The sequence below is a fragment of the Lepidochelys olivacea genome, assembly GCF_965140295.1.
Source record: "Lepidochelys olivacea isolate rLepOli2 genome assembly, chromosome: 9".
NCBI lineage: Eukaryota > Metazoa > Chordata > Testudines > Cheloniidae > Lepidochelys > Lepidochelys olivacea.
The window spans coordinates 34,777,530-34,801,320 of NC_140419.1; the positions used below are offsets into that span (position 1 = coordinate 34,777,530).

Genomic DNA, 23,791 nt, shown 5'->3' on the forward strand with positions numbered 1-23,791 from the left:
ACACAGCTAAAAAGAACACATGGTGATGCAGCATGGCATCAAAGTTTTATCCGCATGAGCCTGAAAAGACTGTGCTACTCATACGTAGCACACCCACAACTGAGTTAATAACTACGTCATCTCAATCCAGGCTCAATAAACCCTTTTCAGTACACCATCCCACATCATCATGTATCGGGAGAGAAGAATTGTAATTAAAATAAGAAACTTCTAAAGTATCTAAAATAGCTTTTCTATCAATCTTAATGCCACAATACTTTTAGCAGTTTCAATTACCATTGAAGTTACAATTGCTTTATGCCACTGGGAAACCAGTGGATTCCGAACTTCTCTTCAATAGTACAAAGCACCCATTTCTAGTGCTGCTGGCTTATGAGATATTTGGATCTTAGACTTGTCATTGGTTCAGGACTTAATATTGCTTGTCCTGTATAACAAACCCATGTAATTTGGTGGAATTCCACATCTGGGAAGAAAGAAGGAAACATTTGGGGAGCAGATTTTTTTTTTTAAATTAGCAGCTTTTTGAAGCTGCTCATAGTTTCGGAAAGCTTGAAATAATCACAGTCGAGGTAGATTAACAGAGAGAGTTTAGGTTAAGTAATCATATTATTATTATTATTATTATTTATTTTATAATAACCTTAAAACTTTGGTTTTCCACTCCTCTGTGTGGTTACCACCATCTCTACAGTCTATGTGGTACTGTGAACATGCTGCTTTTAATTTTCATAGCAGATACTGCATACCTGGCAGACCTGATACTCCTGATGTCCCATCAAGCCCTGCTGATCCTTGTATACCTTTATCTCCTCTTTCTCCTTTCAGACCTGTTCTTCCTGGAAATCCTATAGCAGCAATTGTATGGAATAGCATTAAAACCAGTAGCTCATAATAGCATTAAATCATCTCTTAAAAGCAATGGAAAAAGAAAAATGGAGCCTGAAGTGATTAATTTGGAGTTATCCTCTTACAAGCAAACACATTACAAAATACAAGGGCTTTCTATTAAAGTTTCTGGTATTTCTCATATAGAATTAAAAAAGAAAGTATCTGAACATCTATAACACCACAAGCCTGATTATAAAGGTTAAGTGTATGCAACTTGCGTGCAGATATGTGCATGGTGCCTCACCTATGAGAGCAAATACCAGTGTACATCTGCAAATCAGGTATTTGTGAGCACATTCAATCTGTTCGCTCACAAATATCCAATTGGTAGGCACACGTAAGTCTGCAAATGCATCCATACCAAAAGTTCATGACTAAACTTCATACATTATTGACATGACAGCATATCACACCTGATGTGACATCACACTGATATTACTTTTTAGGAATATAGATTGTAATAAGTAATTAAAAAGAGAAAATGAATATTTTTAATATGTGCTGTAAAAAAATAACCCATAAGCCTCCCTCTGCTGTTCAGCAATCAGATGTTTAAAAATGGTACAGAATAATCTGGGCATTCCGGTCAGCTTCTTTCATGAGTAAGAGCAGGGGTTCTCAAACTTCAGTGAACCATAATCCCCTTCTGACAATCAAAATTACTACACAACCCTGCGGGGGAGGAGGGGGGGGAATCAAAGCCTGAGCCCGCCAGAGCCCTTCTGCCCTGGGTGGTGGGGCCAAAGCCAAAGCCTGAGCTCCACTGTCTTGGGCGGGGGGTGGGGTGGGGGTGGGGGGAGGGTGGCCAAAGCCCGAGCCCCACTGCCCTGGGTGGGGAAGCCAAAGTTCAAGGGCTTCAGCCTCAGGCAGGGAGCCTGTAACGTGAACCCAACCACACAGGTCTGAAGCCCTCTGGCTCCAACTTTGGCCCTGGGCGCTGGGGCTTGGGCTTTGGCCCTGGGCCCCAGAAAATTTAAGTCAGTCCTGGTGACCCACAAGCTGTGGGTGGCCAGGCTGTTTGAATTGTAATTTGGATTATTTGTCTCTAACTGTTTTCAAATTAAATAGAAAAAAAGATGTACCTGTTGATCCTGGTTCTCCTTTATCCCCAGTATTCCCTGTGGTCTCTGATGGTCCAGGAAATCCTTTATCACCTAGTTCACCTTTTGCTCCTAAAAACCCCTTTCTTCCCTTCAATCCTGGAAGGCCAGGAGAACCTGCAAAGCAATATAAATGAAATATGCGGAGGAAACATGACTAGCAGATAGTAAATGGAAAAGGAACAAAAATATACTACTATTTTCAAGGACGACTGTATGTGACTATGCTAAAGCAGCAGAAGAACCAGCTTCTTAAAAGCAGCAGTCTTCAACAAGACTTCTTTTTTCACCCTCAGCTGAGAGGACAAAGGCAACTTGGTTTCTTCCATTCCCACTATTACAAGGAAATAGCAGGACGCCAGAGGCCTGATCATTCCATCATCTGCACATGTGAAATTCCCACTGGCTTTAATTGGAGTTGCCTGTGTGCAAGTGCTTCGCTAACTAAATGATGTTATTTATATCATCATTTAAGCAAAGAATGGATTCATGGTGAACTGTTTAATGAGACTGCTGAGGTGAAATTAGCATGCCCACACCAGAAATAATCCACACATTGTGTAAATTAAAAAACTCTCATATGAAGAGAGATTGAAAAGATTGGGATTGTTTATTTTAGGAAGGAGACAAATAAAAGGGACTTGATAACAGTATTTTAAAAAGTGGATGGTCTAGAGAAGGTAGGTGAGGAACTTCTGTTCTCCTCATCTAGTAACACAAAAACAAGAGGACATTCAATGAAATTGAAAGGTTTCAAATTCAAAATTGATAGAAGGAAATACTTTTTCACCCAATTTATAAGTGGACTGTGGAACTCATTAAGGCCAAGAATTGAGCAAGATTCAAAGATTGGACATTTATCTACATAAGAAGGCATAGGTGCCGACTCCATGGGTGCTCCAACCCTGGAGCACCCATGAAAAAAAAATTCTTGGGTGCTTAGCACCCACCAGCAGCCAGCTCCTCCCCCTCGAGTGCCTCCCACCCAGCGGCACCCTGCCAGTCAACTCCTCCCCTTCCAGCTGTTCCACAGCATACAGGAGGTGCTGGGGGCAGAGGGAGGAGCTGGGAGAGGGCACGCTCGGGGGAGGGGGTGGAACTGGGCGGGAAGAGGTGGAGTGGGGGCAGAGCGGGGGTGGGGCCTGGGACAGAGTGGGAGTTGAGCACCTGTAGTGCAAGGAGGAAGCCAGCACCTGTGTAACAAGGATATTCAGAGTTATAATAGTTAATGCTAAGAAAAAGCATTCTGGAAGGGATAAAAATATCACATTTCAAGTTTTAAGTAATCTCTAACTATTAGGGATAAGGATTAGACCTTCCTGGGGGCAGATTATACCACATTTGCCTAGTCTGGGGTTTCTTGCATCTTCTTCTGAAGCATATGATTCAAGCCAGTGTGGGTAACAAGATCCTGGATTAAACAGACCACATGTCTGATCTACTATGGCAATTCATATGTTCTTAAATAATTAGATAAGGTAAATATTATAGTAACTCACCTCTGTTTCCTGGAATGCCTGGGTATCCAAAGACACCGGGATGTCCAGGAATTCCTAAATTGCCCATTATACCTTGTTCTCCTCTTTGGCCTGGGGAAATGGAGAAATATAAAGCATGTTTCTGAAGTGTTTGATTAGTAAAGTGTTCCCAGAACATTAGTTTTGAAAAATAAATGTTTGTAAATATGTATGTATGTATGTAATTTTGTGGCTAATTACTTGTAGTGATATGTGGTATATAAATGCCTAACTATGTAATCACTTTCTCTTTTATTTTTAATTATTTTCTCATTTACTTAACATTCTTTAGGACCCAGTCTTGCAATCCTTAGTAATGTGAGTAGCCCCTACATGTATAATATCCCCAAATGTTACTCATGTGAGTAAGGATTGCAGCATCTGACCCTTGGCTTTTAAGAGACTATATTTAATGAGATTATCTACAGACACACTATATTTCTATAATTAATTGTATGGGTTGTATTTTACAAAAGATATGCATAATATACTGGGCATTGAAAAATGAAGGATTTAGTTTTTGGCTGTAAATAAGGAACAGTGCACACTTAAGTGCACTTAAGTGACTTCTTCCTTTCTCCTCACAAATTTTAAAACTATTAAGAACATATTCCTTTACAACTATGGGGATGCCCATTCCAAGAAACAGGGGAAGCTCTGGCTAACCCTTGGAGGGAGACAATTATGTCTTTATAAATCCATGCATCAGAGTCAGTATTTGAACATGTTAAGGTAAACAGACAAATAATGGATTTCCCTTCACTGTACTGCAATTAAGATAAAATAAAGAAGATGGCATTTACAGAAATAAGTTTTATAAGGCAAAGGGGGCCTCTACCACAGCAGAAGTCAGAAAGAAGGACATACATTAGATGAAAAGCTAAACAGATAGGGAGAATTTCTGTAAAACAGAAACTGTTTCTGGTACAAGGGGATGTGCCAGCAGAAAGTTAGGCTTGGCAGCATCAATATTTCAATAATTAGCAGCATACTGAATTTACAGACTGCACAAGAAGTTTTGGATTACTTCCTGGGAAGATGGAGGAACATAGTGAGCAGGAGGAGTCCTGGAACCTCCTTTCGGCCAAGAAGCACTGTATTGGAGCCTCCAGACATTTTGTATCAAGGACTGCTGATCAGTCTGGGCAGAACACACTATCATTTGTTTTCTGTATAAATCACACCACCATCCAGAAGCATAGCTGTCAGAGTATCATAGAATATCAGGGTTGGAAGGGATGTCAGGAGGTCATCTAGTCCAAGCCCCTGCTCAAAGCAGGACCCATCCCCAATTTTCACCCCAGATCCCTAAATGGCCCCCTCAAGGATTGAACTCACAACCCTGAGTTTAGCAGGCCAATGCTCAAACCACTGAGCTATCCATCCCTTCTCCCGCCCGCCCCCAGTACAGTAGCTCTGACTGTACTGGGAGGAACCATTCTTCTGTTTCTAGGTGGAAGAAAATGATAGCCAAGTTACAACAAAAGGTGGTATAAACATGTATCTGGAAAATCCTTACCTGGTGCACCTGGTATTCCTGGGCTGCCAGGCTCACCCTTGAGACCAGGTGAGCCTGCGTCTCCTTGGCGACCTGGCAATCCAGGCAGCCCAAACTCTCCAGGGAATCCTGAGACATCCAAGCCTGGAATACCGGGGTCTCCTTTTGATCCAACTGAACCTCTTTCTCCTAAGAAAACAAATATGTGTCATACAGTAAATATATGTAATTTCCTGTGAAGAAAACCACACCAGACTGGGTCCTGTAGTCATGCCTGTGAAATTTGGCTAGCAGGGCGGCTGGCAGAGAGGTGTGGCAAGTGGCCAGCAGGGCAGCTGGCGGAGAGGCGTGGCAAGCGGCCAGCAGGGCAGCTGGCGGAGAGGCGTGGCAAGCGGCCAGCAGGGCAGCTGGTGGAGAAGGCCAGAGCAGAGCCCCATAGAGGCGTGGCAATCGGCAGTTGGGGCGACAAGCGAGTGGCCGAGCAGCGCAGCATGTAAGGTGCCTCCTTACCCCGCACTGCCTTCCACACAGAGTGGGAGGTGAACTTTGCAGATGAACTTCTGAACTCTGGGGCCACACTGGCCAAGGACAGCAACTGTGAGTGGGGTACAGAGAAGGGACAGGCACATTAAAGGGTCTTTTGGGTTGCTGGATTAAGACCCTGAGCGGAAAAGGACACTTCCCAACTTACTTGGGGGTGGGTCTTTTGTTCATGGTTTGTGTTTATGAACCCTAGTTGTGGTGTTTTCCCAAATTAATGCTGAGTTAATTCCCTCCTTTTATTAAAAGTTTTTGCAACATTCAGACTCTGTGCTTAGAAGAGGGGATGCATTGCCTCTTAGAGGCGCCCGGGGGTGGTGTGTAATTGTCCCAGGTCACTGGCTGGGGGTTGAGCCGGTTTTGTGTTGTATTGTTGAAAAGGAACCCCTAGATATTGAACCCGGCCCTTGTTGCTGCTGGCTCCACCTGGCAGAAGGATTACACTAGATCAAAAAAATAATTGCGATTAATAGCAGTTTTAATCGCACTGTTAAACAATAGTAGAATACCAAGTTAAATTTATTATAAATATTTGTGGATGTTTTTCTACATTTTCAAATATATTTATTTCAGTTACAACACAGAATATAAAATGTAGAGTGCTCACTTTATATTATTACTTTTTATTACAAATATTGGCACTGTAAAAAAAGAAACAAAAGAAATAGTATTTTTCAATTCACCTCACACAAGTACTGTAGTACAATATCTTTATCGTGAAAGTGCAACTTACAAATGTAGATTTTTTTTCCACATTACTGCACTCAAAAACAAAATAATGTAAAACTTTACAGCCTACATGTCCACTCAGTCCTACTTCTTGTTCAACTAATCACTATGACAAACAAGTTTGTTTACATTTACAGGAAATAATGCTACCCACTTTTAATTTACGTCACTGGAAACTGAGAACAGGCGTTTGCATGGCACTGTTGTAGCTGGCATTGCAAGGTATTTACATGCCAGATATGCTAAGCATTCATATGCCCCTTCATGCTTCGACTTGTAGTTGTTAAGGTCTGGCTATGGAGATGATATTGCAGGATTGCGGCCTTTAACTGGTCTAATATTTTCTGCATAGTATTACATCAAATATCCGTAAGACCTTTTCATCATCATTTAGGCAACTGTAGGGTAAAAATAAAACCAAACCCCACTCAATCAACTATATATCAGGCAGATCTGGCAGGTATTCCTACCTTGTTGGCCTGTTAATCCACATGCACCTGGGAGACCTTGTGGGCCAATAAGACAATCACCAAGCTTCCCTGGAAGTCCCTTTTCTCCGGGAGCTCCGGGACAGCCAGGTTCTCCTAAGAAAGAGAAAATATTAAATTAATTATGACTTGAATTTTTGTAGGTGGACAATAAGCTTGTCCTTTCCCCCATTCTCTTAGAGCCTCGCTCAACAAAATGGTTGTAAGGTAAAGAGTTCCTTGGCTGTTTTTTGTAATGACAGCACCTCTTGGCCCATCAGCACCGTTACGTCCTGGGAATCCTGGTAGACCTGGAAATCCTCTGTCACCTTTTACCCCTGGAAAGCCATCTTCTCCTGGGGAACCTAATCCACCCTGTTGGCCAGGAATAATTAATCCGGGGTCTCCCTAAAACAGAGGAAAAACATAAATGCAGAATGTATATTACATTTTGTAAATCTGAAAATATGACTCTCTCTGTCCTGTCAGTAGTTCATGTTTTCTGTCAAATTATTATCTCCACTCCCAGGGGATCTTTCACATTTATGTCAAAGCACTGAAAATACATTTCTCCCCTCCCCACCAAACACCCCTTTACATCTCTTGCTCTTGAAAGCCTGTATGTTTTAGTATTATTCTTCTACATGAGCACTGGACAGGGTTTCCCCACACAGCTGGAAGAATCATTGTTGAATACAAGGTAGTCCTTTCCTTGCTGTCTCCCTCTGCAGCTCTCAGATATCCTGCTGCACCTGTACTTCAGACAACTCAAGTATCTGTCAGCTGCTTGAAATCCATTTGAGTTCTACACTTGCTTCACATTACCCAGCATTCATAGTGTAGACTAAATATATATTTAAATAATGGGCCAGCAAACCAAGCAATCTTATTTAGTATTAGTCCTGCCACTAACAGAGAATGAAAACAAGGTTCAGTACATGGGTCAGCACTCAGACACCATGCCTCAGAAATACCCTGACATATGTTAGGTGAGTCTGTTTTCTTCAAAAAGAAAATTCTATGTAAGAAAAATTCCGGACAGGAAAGTCTGACCTGCTCTTTTTGACAATCTGCCTGAATTGCTTTGGACTGGCTTTCAAAGAAGCTGGTAAAATCAACAATTAATTAATTATTATTATTACTCTCACTACAGAGCCTACAAGCCCTAGTCATGGCCCAGGACCCCACTGTGCTAGATGCTGTACAAACACAAAAGAAAAGGGCAGTCCCTGCCCCAGAGAGTTAAATCACATCCAGAGGAACACAGTTTATATGCAATTACTGATTGTGTATTTGGATCACAAAGGCCTTTCTGAAGGCTGCCATAAACCGAAGTGAGCCCTTTATTACTGTGGCAGATGGAACCTTGCTGACTAGTTCCATACCTGGACATTTTATGGGCTGTGTGTGTTACCTTTTAATCTTTTACATTCAGTTTAGGTGACTTTTTAAGCAAGCAAACAGATAATCAGAGTCGTCAGCAAAATAGGGCCAAGCAGAAAAGACAGAACGCAATTCTGAAGCAAAGAAATGTGTTTTATTTTAGTAAAAACAACACTTTGGGGGCTTGATGACACAGCAAACAGCAAAGCCCTAAACTCACAAATGATGTCAGTAGCTGAGCTCTCATTTATCTGCATTTTTGATTACAGCTATGGCCTCTGACTTTTTTTTTTTTTTTAAGGTCCTGATTTAGGAGAGCACTTAAGCATATGATTGACATTAAGCATGTGCTTAAGTCCTATTTAGCTGAGTGGGATGTAAGCATGTTTTTAATTGCTGTTCCTAAACAGTGATGCTTTCAGGAACTGTGGCCCTGATTACTCGGTGCAGGTGATGGAAAATCCTATTTGTCCCCTAAAAACAACCTCCAGTATAACCTGAAATTTGGGGCTTTTGAAATGTGGATTTCATTTTTATGGTTTGAGCCCCCGCCCCTATGTGGATAGTTTGCACAATTAGAAACTAAATCCTGTGCTCCTTAGACCTCTCATTTGCTTAATTTGTTTGGAAACATGCTTGCTGACAAGCAGCCCTGATTAAGCTTGGGTTGTGTTTCTAATCAAACCTTTTCTCCTGGGTATCCAGACTGTCCCGGCAAGCCTGGTTCTCCTGCCTTTCCTGGCAAACCTGGTAATCCTTTAGATCCTCGAAGACCTTTATTTCCTGCAAAGCAAACCAAATAGCAGGTAAAAACACCCTGCTTATCCATCTATTTTGCTGAATGAGCACACAGAGATTTTTACTTTCTTGTTCATGAGGCTCTGACTTTTGTAACTACTAGTATAAGTTATGTGAATTGCTGTCAGCCTTCTGATTCCAGAGTTGAATTAGCACCCACTATAACCTGTTCACCTTGGTATTCATTCAAACATTGACTGTTGTACTGCCTAGTTTTAGGGCTCGTTTAATTAACTCTCTTTTAGTTGCCTTTACAAGTTGATATGATGCGAGGTAGAAAAGGACTAGAGTCATTTTGCCCAATTTCTGTTTGCTCTCATCTAATTTTAAATGGGGCATTTCTATGGTCAATTTCTTGGTCACTCACTACAGAAAGTGGCACAGTTATGATTTCAGTATCAATGTTCTGGATCGGTTTTCTTTAACTCTGAGGGGGGAACGCAAAGGACCAGTCGTCTAATATTTCTGGAATGGTATCTGGAGACATTTTAGAAGTGGGGCTTACATTTGCAGGAGGACTAAATTCATGGTACTCAAAACACCTTCTATTCCCTTTACCAAGAGAGCTGGTATGGCATGAACATAACTATATACCTTATAACTAAAGCATTGGTACTTACAAAGGCCCTATCACTGTAATGTATAAGCACCTCAGCGATACAATAGTATTAGCCATCACTGTAGTATCTAAGCGCTGCACAGAGAAATTAGATCTGTGTGGCAAGTGTTTTAGTGGACCTCAGAGAGTCTTCTCCCTCTCCTTATAGGAAGTTTTCCTTGAAGTACATTATATGTTCGGTGTGTCTCTATATGCATTTTCAAGATGTTATAGTAATGCAAATTGTCCAGCTAAATCCTCGTGCACTTCTTTCCAAACATACTCCATTTTCTCAGTTCTGATGCCTGACTTTTGGAAAATAGATAAAAATAATATTTTTTATTTGCAATGTACATGCTTTAATGTAGACCACTGTATGGATGCTGTAATACAGACCCTTTCAAGAGTTATTTGCCTGAACTGTGTATGGGTTAAAACAGTTTTTCTGTCAGTCTCTCAAATGATTTTATTCTCAAAAACAACTAATAAAGAATTATAAAAAACCATAAAGGAGAATTCTACCTTTTGGACCAGGATCTCCAGGAAATACAGTCCCTGAAAATCCTGGAGCACCGTCAGACCCAGGTAATCCCAAATCACCACGTTTTCCTCTAGATCCAACATTACCTACCAGAAGAAAACAAACTCTCAGATATTTTGCCATAGATCTTCTGCATTTAGCAATTTGGTGTTTGCCACCTTACCATTCCCCATAATGATGTCGTAATCAGTTGGTTCATTAGAACTCAGACACCATTTCTACTCCTACTTTGTCAAGGTCAGACTTGACAAAGCCCTGGCTGGGATGATTTAAGTTGGGGACTGGTCCTGCTTTGAGCAGGGGGTTGGACTAGATGACCTCCTGAAGTCCCTTCTAACTCTGATATTCTATGATATTCTATGATTCCTCATTCTAACACTTTCTTCCAGGTGATTTTTTTCCAGATAAAATGCTAAACGTCAATCACAGGGGCATAAGTCTACAAGTAAGGCATATGCAATGCCTTCTGTATGTGCACAGGTCTGGGATGCATGTGTGTAGCTATGTGCATATACAAATCTTTGACTTGCATGTTCATATTGACCACACACGAACATGCATTGTGTGTGGGGGCGGGGGGAAAGGGGGTAAGACAAGCAGGCTGTATAGCTCTATCTCAGCCGAGGAGTCCCCTATGCTGTTTAGGGGCTGCTTTAAGGTCCCTTTGTGCCAGGGGAGCAATGCAAAGGGACTTTAAGATGGACAAGAATCTGTCCCCACAGTCTTTGAAATCATTTTGTGTAACCTATAAAACATAACATTTTATATAAAAATGTAACAGTGGACTAAAACCCGCAGCAACAGTATAGAACTATGTTACATAACACTTAAAACAAAAAGAAGTCAGAAGCTTTGTTACAAATCTGTTCTTTCCAGCAAGCTCAGAAACAGTGGGTGAGGTTCTATGCTATGCTTCTTTACGGGGTAGCACAGAACTCCCAGTCCAGGGTATGGTGGTGGAGGTGGGATGGCCAAAAGTGCCTTTAAGCCACCTTTGTGCCCTCTCAATTACTGCCTTCTCCGAGGGCTGGAGCAGCCTCAGTGTAATTCAGACAGTGTTGGGAACCATTCTAAATTATAGCAGTCTCCCCAGGCTGCCTTATGAATGGCAACACTGCCCAGAATCTCCACAGCACTAAGTGTTCCAGACGCCCCCCAGAATGTTCTTCCTGCCCCCATCTATGCCCCCTACACCAGGGCTTGCAAAGGGATCCTCGGAAGGCAATCTTATGGCTGTCTCTACAGTGCGGAGGGAATTCACTCAGATGGACCCAGAACTTTTAGGGTCCGTGTACACTCCTTTGGCCCTTTTACTCAGCATAAAGAAACCAGAGTGTGGGTTAAAATTTCATGCAGATTAGTTTTATTGCATTTAACCTAGAAGATGCTCTCACCCATTGCTCCTGGGGGTCCTGGTAAACCCTGTGGCCCCCGAGGTCCTGGTGGTCCAGGTATTGGATTTACTGCACTAAGTTCTCCTTCAGGACCTTCAGAAAGTATATATAACAAAAGGTTAAGGAGGTTTGTGGAGATATAGTGTGTGCTCTTGTGCTTTTTAAAACAATATTCATAGAAAATTGTGTTCAGTTAAAAATACTGTATTGCACAGTTTCGAAGCTCCAACAAACCCATAGAAATGAGCTACATAACAATTAAAGAGAGAGTATTTTACTGCTGCCAAAAAATCGCCTAGACACTTCTTTAAATATTAGAAAGTATGGAATTGTGCACCAGGAGGACACAGCAAAGGAAGCGTGCAGGCAATACGATATCTTACAGATACTTAACCCTCAGATCTATTCCAAAAAGATCTAAAGTGTCTCTCTGGCTGCATTGATTCTGAAACCTCCAGGAATAATCCCAGGTTTGTCTTCAAGATTTCAAGCCAACAAATAAGAGTTATCATCAGCATGGATGTTGAAGTCCACCAGGACAATAAATGAAAAAGCCAATGAAAGACCAAAAGAGACTCATTTAGACTGGGTAGGACTCATGATGTGACAGTCTGTACACTACAAGGATTCCCAAATGTATCTTATCCCCAGGATCAACAATCAAATTGATACAATTAAATATTTTCATTTTTGGGAGGGGAAACCTATGCCTGATACAGTCAAAGTGTCTTCTGGACATCAACTAGCACCAATGACTACTAAATCGTTTTACTGCTAGGGTCCTGTGAGTCTAGTGTCTATTAGCTTCTCTCAGAAACCTTGACTATCTTTCTATTGTAAACTACTTTGCATTCTTCCAAATCACATCATTTGCAACCATACAGGTCAGTTCATCAGTGTGTTTAAATGAAAGTCAAACACTTTAAAAAGGGAAGCTAGTGATAAGATATAAAGTTACAAACCAATTGCTCCAGGTAATCCAGGCAAACCAGATATTCCCTTAGTGCCTTTGGGACCTGTCATTCCTTGTGGTCCATATCCTGGTGGTCCAGTGAGCCCCATTTCTCCAGGAAGACCTGGGTTTCCAGGAAGTCCTGATAACCCTCTGTCCCCTTTCAAACCATCCAGTCCCTATTAATAATGAGACACATTTGCATAGTGTGCATTGCTTATTTTTCCATGTTAGTTCCAGCAGCAACAAGTTTTGATACATTGGACTGATTATGGTCTCACACTATTTTAACAAAAGAATAACTCCATCATCTTAAGCAAAGTACTCCTGACTTACATAGTGTGAGATACAAAATTGTTTGATTATTGTATCCTTATCTAATCCTGTGCCTTTGTGAGATCCTAAAAGAAAACGCTGCAATAATACAGAAGATATCTGCCCATTCTGGGATACTGCCTTCTGATCCTCCCAGGGAACCTACTTCTTCCAATCCAAATTCTTAGAGACATTCCAGCAGCTAAAACTAATGAAGAGGACCTTTAATGCTCCAATTTATGGAGATGTAACAGAGACCATAAAAATGATTTGATCAGTACTTTGATTTGACCAAATTTGCCCATGTATAATGGAAGCTGCGCACACAATTCCATGCAAATTGCAAATGAGTAAGTGTAATCAAAACTTTACCACTTTGCCACCATTTTAAGCCACACAAAAAACACTAGACAAACATTATATAAAACATTAGACAAAAATATAAATTTCTGTCCTATGGGAAATTCTGGTATTTTAATATTGTTGTCCAAATTGGGATGAAAAGTTGAAATATCAACATTTTTTACAGAACAAAAAGTGCTGAAAAAGTTTGATTCCCCTAACCCTTGTAGCTACAGAGCAATCAGCGTCAATGCCTGGATATTTTTTATGATGTATACATTTAAAGACCAGAAGGGACCGTTTGATTCTCCTGCAAAACACACACCATAGAATATTACCCAGTAACTCCTGCATCAAGGCTATATCCTTGGTTGCATTAGAGCAGGGGTTCTCAACATTTTCTTTCTGAGGCCCACCCAACATGCTATAAAATCTCCATGGCCCACATGTGCCACAATAGCTGATTTTCTGCATATGAAAGCCAGGACTGGCATTGGGGGATAGTAAGCAGGGCAATTGCCAGGGGGCCTGCAAAGCTACACTGCTCAGGCTTTGACTTAAGCCCTGGGTAGTGGAGCTCAGGGCCCCAGGCTTCAGCCCCATGTGGTGGGGCTTTGGCTTTTTGCCTCGGGCCCAAGTGAGTCTAATGTTGGCCCTGCTTGGTAGACCCCCTGAAACCTGCTCGCTGCCCCCTAGGGGTCCCGGACCCCTGGTTGAGAACTACTGGGTTAGAGCATGTTTAAGTTTACTTAGCTATCTTTACAGATGTTACAGTGTTTTAATTCTAACGAATAGGGCCGTGCAATGTACAATTGTTTACTTAGCTTTCTATTAATTCTATAATAATTAAAAATAATGTATACCAACCCGTTCGCCTTTAGAACCTTTTGAGCCTTTTGAACCATGTTTTTTGTGCAATCCATCTGAACCTTTCTTCCCTGGATTTCCTGTGATCCCTGGATCTCCTCTGTTTCCTTTTTGCCCTTCTGGATACACATATCCTGGTTCACCTTTTGGTCCTTTAAGTCCTTGATCTCCTGGAAAACCTGGAAGTCCCTAGGACACAGCAGTTAAGAATTTCCATGTTAGATTTATGTCAAGTCATTTTTTTATATCAACACTAAGTGATTAAGTTTCTTTCTTTCTTAGGCAATTCTTTAGAGGGTCCCAGGATTTTAATTTAATTTTGTCTTCACTAATTACACTAGTCAAATAAGAATTAATTATTTTCATTTGCTTGTTGTCCCTGAAGCTGACAAATTAAGTTAGGGGGTCAGATCCTTGGCCCTGCTCCTTCCCCTTTGCACTGCTTTGGTGGAGGAAAGGGATGACAGAAAGATGGCTTAAACTACTAAGATGGGAATTTCCTGTTGCATGCTAATGCTGACACAGATGGCTCTATGTTACCCACTACGGGTCCCCCAGTGTAGGGGACATTTGGGGACTGGAGCACACTATACTCTGGTGATCCTGGGCTGGTGAATTGATGATTGTAAGCTCTTTGGGATAGAGATGATCATTTTATTCTGTGTTATACTTAGGGGCCCTACCAAATTCATGGTCCATTTTGGTCAATCTCATGGTCATAGGATTTTAAAAATAGTCAATTTCATGATTTCAGCTATTTAAATTAGAAATTTCATGGTGGTGTAATTGCAGGGGTCCTGACCCAAAAAGGAGTTGTGGGGGGTTGCAAGGTTATTGTAGTGGGGGTTGCAGTACTGCTACGCTTACTTCTGTGTTGCCTTCAGAGCTGGGCGGCTGGAGAGCAGTGGCTGCTGGCTGGGAGCCCAGCTATGAAGGCAGAGCCGCTGCCAGCAGCAGCAGCAGCAGCACAGAAGTAAGGGTGGCATGGTACGGTATTGCCAGCCTTACTTTTGTACTGCTGCTGGTGGGGCGCTGCCTTCAGAGTTGGGCACCTGGCCAACAGCCACTGCTCTCTGGCCACCCAGCTCTGAAGGCAGCAGAGCAGCAGGGGTGACAATATCACACCTCCCCTAAAATAACCTTGTGACCCCCCCCTGCAACTCCCTTTCAGGTCAGGGCCTCCAATTTGAGAAATGGTGAAATCTGCATAATATAGGGTAAAAGCACACAAAAGACCAGATGTCATCGGGGGAGGCCAGATTTCACGGTCCATGATGCCTTTTTCATGGCTGTGAATTTGGTAGGGCCCTAGTTATACTGAGTCCAGCACAGGGAATCCTGGTTTATGACTGCGACTCCTGGGCACTACTGTAATATGTATAATAATAAAATAATAAGAATTAATTAATTAATTAACAGGGAGCCACTACTGCTGGTGCAAGTTGAAGCAGACACAAGGCATATCCCCTAAAGATGCTTTGAGGGAATCTTTGTCTCCTGCCCCAGCCAATGGAGCTATGGCTTTACATCCTCCAAAAGGGCAGTGTCATAAATATAAAGGGAAGGGTAACAACCTTTATGTATGCAGTAACATATTAAATCAGTTCAATTAACCTAGTTGGCACCTGACCAGAAGTACCAATGGGAAAAGGAGATACTTTCAAATCGAGATTGGGGAGGAGGGGGAAAGTTTTGTTTGCTTGGTTGGTTCCCTCTTGGGACAAAGAGAGAGACCAAGCAGGTAACCCAGCTCCTACTGAAATAATACATCTAAAATTACAGAAATTGTAAGTAATAGCAAGGAAGTGTGTTAGATTATCTTTTGTTTTAGCTTGTGAATTTTCCCTATGCTAAGAGGGAGGTTTATTCCTGTTTTTGTAACTTTGAAGTTGAGCCTAGAGGGGAATCCTCTGTGTTTTAAATCTTTTTATTACCCTGTAAAATTACCTTCTACCCTGATTTTAGAGGTGCTTCTTTTACTTTTTTCTTTATAATAAAGTTCCTCTTTTAAGAACCTGATTGATTTTAGTGTCCTAAACATAAAGGGTCTGGTCTGTACTTTTATTAAAAGCAATTGGTTGGTATATTATTCTCAAGCCTCCCCAGGAAAGAGGGTGAAGGGGTTTGGGGGGATATTTTGGGGAAATAGGAACTCCAAGTGGTCCTTTTCCTGAATCTTTGTCTAAATCACTTGGTGGTGGCAGCAATATTGTCCAAGGACAAGGGAAAGATTTGTGCCTTGGGGAAGTTGTTAACCTAAGCTGGTAAAAATAAGCTTAGGGGGATCTTTCATGCGGGTCCCTGCATCTGTACCCCAGAGTTCAGAGTGGGGAGGGAACCCTGACAGGAAGCATAAAGCTAGCTTCTCATGCACTCTCTGGGGCTCAAGGAGCCACTGTGCCTGCTTGAGGGAACAATGCATCCCAGAGTTCCTAAGAATCAGAGCTGCCCTTAGCATTTTGGGGTGAGCCAGTCAAACATTTCCAGTGCTTTGTAGGGGAAATGGAACCCCATGGCTTGCACTGGAGTCTAGGAATAGTCACCAGCATTAAGAACAGGTTTATAAAGGACAATTATCTGAATAAATATGCAGTTTGGGGTGTATGTAGTGAATTTAAACACACGCTTTAAAAACATTAACTAATTAGTCTCCACAACCACCTTTGACTGTGAGATAGGTATCGTCATTACCATCTTTATTTCACTGCTGAGGACATTAAGATAGAGAGATTTGACTAAGATGATAGAGAAAGTCAGGGTCAAGCCTAAATTTGAACACAGAAGGCTCTTGCTCTTAGTTCCCTTTAAAATTCAATAGGTCATGCTGCCTCTCACATTACCGAGATTGTAGCCTCTGGTAATGGGTTTCAGGATATGGCCTATGGGTGGTCATCTGGGAGAGGAGCACATAACAGACAGAGCACCATGAGTGACAATGTGAGGAGCACTGCCCCCATAACCATGCACTGATTTGGAGAACTTCAAAAAATCAAAGGACCAGTGAGCATGTATTTCATGAAGCTCAATGGCCAGCCCAGGCATTGTAGTATTCATGGTGATGTGTATTCCCTTGAAATATTTAGGAAAAATGTATGTTACACTTCCCACCCTAGTGATCAGTTTACACTGGTTCATATGTTTGAGGATATCTTTACAAGGAAAAAAGCTAAAGCACATTTTTTCCACACCCCTCCCCATTTTTTAATTACAACTTAAATTAGCCCTAAATCTAGGCTCTGAAAGTACCACCTTCCTGGAACCATCAAGCTAAAATAGTAACAGTATATCCTGCATATGGCAATATAACTAGACACCATGATTCTCAGCTCACGAAAATTCAATATTGCAACTGAAAAACCCATTTAACTTAAATCTTACTTGAGGACCTGAAGGACCTTGTCCCCCTGGAGAACCTCGAGATCCTTTGGGACCACCTATTCCTTGTCTACCTGTGATAGGTGAAAGATAAATGAATGAAAAACTGATTTGACAGGCTCTGGTACTAACATACAATACAGAGAATTGCTGCCTTTCGGATACAACGCACATCAACAAACTGCCTTGGAAGATACATTGGTAAACGGATGGCTGGTGGGTATATAACAAAATCCCTCCAGTATACTTGTTATTTTGGAATTTCTTCCTCCCCATTATTAATTTCCTAGAAAAATTACAATACAGGCTCCTTACTAAAGGTTTCCTAGGTAAATGTTTTCCCTGCCAGAAAAATATTTTCATGTATTGACAACTTCCCTGAGTCTCTGACTCCCTGACACTGAATTAATTCCATATACTTCCACAGTGTTCTCAAGGAACTGAACTCCTTCAAGATGTCATACTCTTCCTCCTGGGCTAGTTTCCTTCTAATTGTTCCACTGGAGAAATTATGTGTGTGTATGTGGTGGCGGGCAGGGAGTTCACGCTCTGTGAGATTAAAAGGATTGGAGTTTGCCTCCCTAAATCAGCAGGTTATTCTAAGACTGAAAGTCTCCATATTCAGCTCCAATCTGTAGCACTTTCATAGAATCTAAGGCCAGAAGGAACCACTGTGATCATCTAGTCTGACCTCTTTTATAGTACAGTCCACGAGAACTTCCCCAAATTAATTCCTAGTGCAGGTCTTTTAGAAAAACATCCAGTCTTGATTTAAACATTGTCAGTCATAGAGAATCCACCATGACACTCGGTAAATTTATTTATAGCTGCCTTAACTTTCCCTTTAAATTGGGTTTGTTTTTTAATCAGCACAGCCTTCTTCCTCAATTGTGGCTTTTTGGGCATCTAGTAAGGTGTTCTGAAATGATTCTCAATCATCATTGTCCCAACTCATGGAGCAGGTCCTCAAAGAATCAATCCTGATTCTGAAGCACTTACATGAGATCCTGAAGCACTTACATGAGAGGAAAGTGATCAGGAACAGTCAGCATGGATTCACCAAGGGAAGGTCATACCTGACTAATCTAATCGCCTTCTATGATGAGATTACTGGTTCTGTGGATGAAGGGAAAGCAGTGGATGTATTGTATCTTGACTTTAGCAAAGCTTTTGACACGGTCTCCCACAGTATTCTTGCCAGCAAGTTAAAGAAGTATGGGCTGGATGAATGCACTATAAGGTGGGTAGAAAGTTGGCTAGATTGTCGGGCTCAACGGGTAGTGATCAATGGCTCCATGTCTAGTTGGCAGCCGGTGTCAAGTGGAGTGCCCCAGGGGTCGGTCCTGGGGCCGGTTTTGTTCAATATCTTCATAAATGATCTGGAGGATGGTGTGGATTGCACTCTCAGCAAATTAGCGGATGATACTAAACTGGGAGGAGTGGTAGACACGCTGGAGGGCAGGGATAGGATACAGAGGGACCTAGACAAATTGGAGGATTGGGCCAAAAGAAATCTGATGAGGTTCAATAAGGATAAATGCAGGGTCCTGCACTTAGGACAGAAGAACCCAATGCACAGCTACAGACTAGGGACCGAATGGCTAGACAGCAGTTCTGTGGAAAAGGACCTAGGGGTGACAGTGGACGAGAAGCTGGATATGAGTCAGCAGTGTGCCCTTGTTGCCAAGAAGGCCAATGGCATTTTGGGATGTATAAGTAGGGGCCTAGCGAGCAGATCGAGGGACGTGATCGTCCCCCTCTATTCGACATTGGTGAGGCCTCATCTGGAGTACTGTGTCCAGTTTTGGGCCCCACACTACAAGAAGGATGTGGATAAATTGGAAAGAGTCCAGCGAAGGGCAACAAAAATGATTAGGGATCTGGAACACATGACTTATGAGGAGAGGCTGAGGGAACTGGGATTGTTTAGTCTGCGGAAGAGAAGAATGAGGGGGGATTTGATAGCTGCTTTCAACTACCTGAGAGGTGGTTCCAGAGAGGATGGTTCTAGACTATTCTCAGTGGTGGAAGAGGACAGGACAAGGAGTAATGGTCTCAAGTTGCAGTGGGGGAGGTTTAGGTTGGATATTAGGAAAAACTTTTTCACTAGGAGGGTGGTGAAACACTGGAATGCGTTGCCTAGGGAGGTGGTGGAATCTCCTTCCTTAGAAGTTTTTAAGGTCAGGCTTGACAAAGCCCTGGCTGGGATGATTTAATTGGGGATGGGTCCTGCTTTTGAGCAGGGGGTTGGACTAGATGACCTCCTGAGGTCCCTTCCAACCCTGATATTCTATGATTCTATGATTCTAACTGATTTGGCTCATAATTGTTTTCAGCTTTGTGAAACTGATCCTATTAAAGCACCAAGTATATATATATAATACTGGTCTCAACTTTAATCTGCTGGCACATTATACATGTGATCAAGTTATGTTCACTCATACATTACTGCTGGGGGAATTTTGCACCTCCCAAAACAAATCCAAAATTCTGCACATTTTATTTATCAAAATAATGCAATATAATCACACCAGTTTCACTTATTTTGGTAATTTATTTAAACTACCATACAGAAAAAAAAATCACAACAACTGTTCAGCATTTTCTAAACACATGAAAGTTAAATTACAAATACTTGGTAACCAATACCCTGCATTCCAGTTATGATCCTGGATTTTCATTTAAATTACATTACTTTTATTTTGGTGTTTAGTGTTCTGTAAAGTAGAATGTCCCTTTAAATTGTTCAGACTTTCACATGTGAAAGTCACAGTTTTGCTAATCATTGTCCTGCATTTTTTTAAATGGATAAGCAAAATAGATCCTGAGCTGTAATCTGACCCCATTGTGCCTCTCTGGCACAGAAAAAAAAAGCGAGAAAGCACATAGACCTTCCTAGCTGAGGATTCAGTTACTGTCATTTATAATAATTATGAATGTTATAATTCTTGACATCTGATTTGTGTCCATTTATTCTTTTACGTAGAGACTACTACAGGACAGGCCTAACAAAGAAAATAACAGAACGCCACTAGCCGTCACCTTCAGCCCCCAACTAAAACCCCTCCAACGCATTATTAAGGATCTACAACCTATCCTAAAGGATGACCCAACACTCTCACAAATCTTGGGAGACAGGCCAGTCCTTGCCTACAGACAGCCCCGCAACCTGAAGCAAATACTCACCAACAACCACATACCACACAACAGAACCACTAACCCAGGAACTTATCCTTGCAACAAAGCCCGTTGCCAATTGTGCCCACATATCTATTCAGGGGACACCATCACAGGGCCTAATAACATCAGCCACGCTATCAGAGGCTCGTTCACCTGCACATCCACCAATGTGATATATGCCATCATGTGCCAGCAATGCCCCTCTGCCATGTACATTGGTCAAACTGGACAGTCTCTACGTAAAAGAATAAATGGACACAAATCAGATGTCAAGAATTATAACATTCATAAACCAGTCGGAGAACACTTCAATCTCTCTGGTCACGCAATCACAGACATGAAGGTCGCTATCTTAAAACAAAAAAACTTCAAATCCAGACTCCAGCGAGAAACTGCTGAATTGGAATTCATTTGCAAATTGGATACTATTAATTTAGGCTTAAATAGAGACTGGGAGTGGCTAAGTCATTATGCAAGGTAGCCTATTTCCTCTTGTTTTTTCCTACCCCCCCCCCCCCGATGTTCTGGTTTAACTTGGATTTAAACTTGGAGAGTGGTCAGTTTGGATGAGCTATTACCAGCAGGAGAGTGAGTTTGTGTGTGTATGGGGGTGGGGGGGATGTGAGAAAACCTGGATTTGTGCTGGAAATGGCCCACCTTAATTATGCACATTGTAGGGAGAATGGTCACTTTGGATGAGCTATTACCAGCAGGAGAGTGAGTTTGTGTGTGTGGTTTTTGGGAGGGGGGTGAGAGAACCTGGATTTGTGCAGGAAATGGCCCAACTTTATTATCATGCACATTGTGTAAAGAGTTGTCACTTTGGATGGGCTATCACCAGCAGGACAGTGAATTTGTGTGGGGGGGGTGGAGGGTGAGAGAACCTGGATTTGTGCTGGAAATGGCCCACCTGATAATCACTTTAGATAAGCTATTACCAGCAGGACAGTGGGGTGGGAGGAGGTATTTTTTCATATTCTCTGTGTATATAAAGTCTGCTGCAGTTTCCACGGCATGCATCCGATGAAGTGAGCTGTAGCTCACGAAAGCTCATGCTCAAATAAATTGGTTAGTCTCTAAGGTGCCACAAGTACTCCTTTTAATTGACTAAGAATGGGAACAATTAACTAACAATGGAAACATTAGCAACCTCCCTGCTTAGTTGTTACATTTCTGCTCTGCCTCAGGGACAGAGCCTGCTTCACACAGCCCTACTCCTCCAAGCCCAGGATGCAGCAACAGTGAGCAAGAGGGACAGAGTGTGTCTCTCTCACTCATTCACACCCAGGCACTGCGCCCAGCCCTACTCCGTTAATGTTTCTCCACAGACACATGCACGCAGCTTCCCTCCTTCCCCCACGGTGATCTGCTCTTTGGTGCCAGCTGCTCCCAGCAGATGTGCCCAGGCTGCCAGGGAAGAGGAGTGTCATGTGTTTCCCAGAGATTTCTTTGCTTCCTCATTTTTTTTGCACAGGAGCCAAGAAATCTGCGGAAGGTATGATTTCGGCACAGAATTCCCCCAGGAGTAATACATAAGCTACCATTAACTTTTAATTGTGTGTTCAGTTCCGCTTTATCTATTAAGACAAGGTCTAAAAAAGAGTTCCCCATGTGTTAGCTGCAACACTTTATTAGGAAATGGTCATCTATAATGTTTAGAAATTCAAAGGATGTTTTAGTACTAGCAGCATAAGACCTCCAGCATATGTCGCTCAAATGGAAGTCCCCCATGATCACACAGTTTTTCCCCATAAACATTATAGATGGGTGTGTAAGGAGGCAGTCATCTTGTTCCCTAGTGTGATTTGGGAGTCTGTAGGAGACACCAGTAATCCATCTTGTGCTTTATCTGTTAGGACAATGGTTCTCAATCAGGGGTCGGGGGCCCCCTGGTGGAGTCACAAGTAGGTTTCAGAGGGTCCAAGCAGGGCCAGCATTAGACTCGCTGGGGCTAGGGCAGAAAGCCAAAGCACCACGGCATGGGGCTGAAGCCCATGGCCCTGAGCTCTGCCGTCTGGGGCTGAAGTCAAAGCATGAGCAACGTAGCTTTGTGGAGGCCCTGGTGGCATGGGGCCCCAGGCAACTGCCCTACTTACTACCCTCTAACACTGGCCCTGGTTTTTATATGCAGAAAACACTGGCCCTGGCTTTTATATGCAGAAAACCAGAAAACTGGTGGGCAGTGGAGTTTTTACAGCAGGATGAGGGGGCTCAGAAAGATTGAGAACCTCTGTGTTAGGACATTGATACGTAAACATTCAAGTGAATTTTCTTCTGAGTTAACAGTGACTTGGAAACAGGTAATGACAGAGTGCCACTCCCCTTCCCCTTTCCCCCAGGCAATCCTTCCTAAATAGGTTAGAACCATTGATGTTAATATTCCAATAGTGCGAATCATCCCACCAGGTTTCAGTAATACCACCTAAATCGAATTTATGCTCATAAATGATCAATTCCAATTCCTCTTGTTTGTTACTAGGCTCCTAGCATTAGTGTACAGTATAGGCAATTGGAGAAGTCCTGTTTTCATGTCCTGTGGTTTCTTGATTAATTTTGTTATCAACATCTCAGTTTTGTGCTGAGTGCTCTTTTTTTACCTTCTCCTTTTGCTCTCAGTGTAACCCCTCCTGACTATCTTAGCCTCCACCTCCATAGGAGGGGAACCAATCTAAACTGTACAGCCCCCTCTTCCCAGAGAAAGTGGACCACAAAATCAAAGCCCTACATCCTGGATATACAGTCCCTGGCCCCAAACCTCCAGTTTCAGACAGTTTTGAGTATAGATTAAAAGTAGTATCTCATTGTAATTGAGGGAAAGCTGTTGGATTTGTGCAGCTAAAGATGGTGCATGAAGAAACACTGGCATTTCCCAATAACAGTATAGAAAAGCCAACTCCTTTTTACCAGTAACTCCTTCTTGACCGTCTTGCCCAGGAGCACCAGGAAGTCCAGGTCCTCCTCGTATATAACTGCATTGATTACAGGGACTTGCTTCTTCACCTGGAACAAAATTATACCTTCATTAATTGCTATACTGGCAAATTACCTCCGTGTTCAATGAATAACTTGCATCAGGCCCTCTTATTATTTGGAAAGAGAGTAGCTGGCTAGGCACAACTATCTAACATATCTCCTGGGTTAAAGAGGAGTGAAAACACTGGGAATAAAGCTTCATATTAATCATTAATCATCAATAATCAAGGATTATTATCCTTTTAAATACAGACTTTCTTATTTCTTGGCACCAGAGCCTACAGCACTGTCAATTAAAAGACAGGATCACCCAGTTTCAATAGCCTGTTTT

At 42.2% G+C, this 23,791-nt stretch overlaps 1 protein-coding gene across 6 annotated transcripts in view; it reads right to left on the reverse strand.

Moving 5' to 3' along the window:
* Positions 1-23,791, reverse strand: part of COL4A3 (collagen type IV alpha 3 chain) — a 115,029-nt gene that overhangs the window by 27,863 nt on the left and 63,375 nt on the right. For all 6 annotated transcript variants that reach the window (XR_014713057.1, XR_014713058.1, XM_084639761.1 and 3 more), the window contains 13 exons: positions 23,392-23,487; positions 17,311-17,381; positions 13,933-14,121; positions 12,419-12,587; positions 11,457-11,549; positions 10,044-10,148; positions 8,811-8,908; positions 7,009-7,150; positions 6,746-6,859; positions 5,028-5,195; positions 3,491-3,580; positions 1,974-2,108; positions 750-848 (listed from right to left, as the gene is read on the reverse strand). Coding sequence is in view for 4 of the 6 variants with exons in the window: in XM_084639761.1 (XP_084495887.1) it covers positions 750-848; positions 1,974-2,108; positions 3,491-3,580; positions 5,028-5,195; positions 6,746-6,859; positions 7,009-7,150; positions 8,811-8,908; positions 10,044-10,148; positions 11,457-11,549; positions 12,419-12,587; positions 13,933-14,121; positions 17,311-17,381; positions 23,392-23,487 (1,569 nt within the window). In the remaining 2 variants the exon portion in view is untranslated. The remainder of the gene's footprint in view (positions 1-749; positions 849-1,973; positions 2,109-3,490; positions 3,581-5,027; positions 5,196-6,745; positions 6,860-7,008; positions 7,151-8,810; positions 8,909-10,043; positions 10,149-11,456; positions 11,550-12,418; positions 12,588-13,932; positions 14,122-17,310; positions 17,382-23,391; positions 23,488-23,791) is intronic.